At 32.0% G+C, this 2327-nt stretch overlaps 1 protein-coding gene across 1 annotated transcript; it reads left to right on the top strand.

Annotated features, from left to right (window-relative positions):
* Positions 1-1411: 1411 nt before the first annotated feature.
* Positions 1412-2319, top strand: LOC121131552 (uncharacterized). The gene is made up of 2 exons (XM_071893977.1): positions 1412-1759; positions 1828-2319. Exons 1-2 carry the CDS (start codon positions 1444-1446, stop codon positions 2202-2204), a joined length of 693 nt encoding a protein of 230 aa, XP_071750078.1. The 5' UTR covers positions 1412-1443; the 3' UTR covers positions 2205-2319.
* The last annotated feature ends 8 nt before the right edge of the window (positions 2320-2327 follow it).

The following is a 2327-nucleotide window of genomic DNA, read 5'->3' as shown; positions in this document are numbered from 1 at the left end:
ATCCAAGTGGTTAAAACAACTCAAATATTATAATATTTTTCAAAAATGTAACTACAAAAAAGTTCTTACAACGGATTTGTTATTAATATGCTGAACAAATATGATGGGTTAGTCTTCAGAATTCTATACTGCCTTGTTTTGTGAGGGAAGTAAGCTAAGTGTGATTAAAAAGTTAATAAGACTTTTCAAATACTACATTTCCCAAATGTATTGGTGTCGATTTTGGCGTATAGATTGGTAAAGAAGGTTATTCGTAGGCTCAGAATAGCAAAAAACTGGTAAAAGTTGATAATGATCAAGCAGAATGTAGAATAGTACAAATTTCAGATTGGTATATTAACCTTAAATGAATCATGTCCTATTACGCCTCCAAGGAGTCTGAGATAATGGATATTTCCATCCCGATTTCCGAAAACCAACAATACTCAAAAAAAAAAATAATAATAAAAAGTAGATATCTAAGGGTATGCAAGAATTTAAAATATTATTTTGATTGAATAAACTCTTCTTCATTATAATTGACTAATAATCGAAAAAAGTTAATTATATGTATATATTATTTAGTCCTTTTCTTGTACTTGGCTTCAAACAACTTTAGAGATAATTCCATAGTAAAAATGACACTTACTCTAACTTAATTTTGTTTAGCTAATACTATTATTTAATAAAAGAACTTTAATGACATAGTTTTAAGTTAAAATATCTAAGCTTTCAGATATATTAAATCTATAAATACATAAAATGCCTCAAAATCCTTGCGCTTCTTCGATTTTCAGTTTGAATTGATCACTGTTTTTACTTATTCTATTAAATATGAATTATCATTAGTTTTAGTAGTTTTTGCATAAAATGTATTAAGATCTACGAAAGATACACTTACTTCAATTTCTTATTTGATGATAATTTTTCAATAATCATTTTGAAAGTCAGAATGATATATGATATATTATTTTATATAAGTTCTTAAGTTCTCCATTAGATTATATTTATAGTGAATTTAAACAATACTGTGGGAAAGAGAGGTCTCATTCCCACAATAATGTATAAATTTAACAATTGAATTTTGTAAAATTTATGTTAATTATAATTTAATTTCAAATATGGCTTTGAAAATGATATATCTGATAATGACTTTAGAATCCTAAAAACAGTAATTCCCCAATAAGATATTTTGTAAATTTCGATGGAAAATAAAAATGAATCTACAAACTAAAGAAATATAATTTGAAATTCAAAGAACAATAAATTAAAAAGACGGGTTCCTTTTATACTTACGCTCTCAAGTCAAATCAAGTTTTTGTTTTTCTATTTTTATATTAATAAAATTGGAAAAAAAAAACGAAGATGATTCCTATATAAAGTATGAGATATTATATGGATCAACATTCATTAGCAGTTCATCTGTCAACCGGTTAAAAAGATTGAAAAAAAACCTCGAGCAAAATGAAGGTCTTCATTGTTTTATCCGCTGTCTTTGGACTTGTCCTTTCTGACAAACCCCTTGGTGGATATGGAGCCCCTCCTCTAAGTACATATGTTAGTGGAGGAGCCGGTGTTGCTATTGGTGGAGCTGGTAGTGCTTTTGGCGGACCCGGTGGTTCTCTTGGTGGAACCGGGGGTGCTCTTGTTGGCGAAGATGCTGCTGCTGCTGGAAATGGTGAGGGTGAGTCCTTCATTCCTGGAATAGCTGGAGAAGACTACCCAATCTACAACGAAATTCCAGAAACATCCTTTTCTTGTGAGGGACGAATTGAAGGAGGTAAATAATAACTTCAATTCAAATAATTGAAAACTATGCTTATATTTATATATTATTATTTATTATAGGATACTATGCTGATCCTGAGGCTGAATGCCAAGCTTTCCACATCTGTATTGCTGATGGTGAAGGAAGTTTGTTGAAAGCATCTGCTCTCTGCCACAATGGAACCATCTTCAACCAAGAAATCTTTACTTGTGACTTGTGGTCTAACTTCAACTGTGCTGATGCTGAAGGTTTGTACTCTAAGAATGAAGAACTCGCTGCTGCTAGAGAAGAAGCTTCTGCTGCTGCTGCTGCCGCTGCTACCTCAACTGGTACTACGGGTGCTGACTCTGCTGCTTCAACTGCCGCTGCTGGTGGTGTTTCTGCTGCTTCAGCGGCCGCCGCTGCTGGTGGTTATGGTGCTCCTGCTCCCGGTGGTCTTCCATCATATATCATCTAAGAAAAGCCATTTCCTTCAATTTCGAAAAAAATATAAAAAGAAAAAAAACTGAAAACTGTTCAAACAAATTATTAATGTACAATAAATAGATAATAGAATTATTATCAGAATTTTACGTGCCTG

This window comes from Lepeophtheirus salmonis, unplaced genomic scaffold, assembly GCF_016086655.4.
Source record: "Lepeophtheirus salmonis unplaced genomic scaffold, UVic_Lsal_1.4 unplaced_contig_8371_pilon, whole genome shotgun sequence".
Lineage (NCBI taxonomy): Eukaryota > Metazoa > Arthropoda > Copepoda > Siphonostomatoida > Caligidae > Lepeophtheirus > Lepeophtheirus salmonis.
This window is presented reverse-complemented; position numbering and strand designations above follow the sequence as displayed.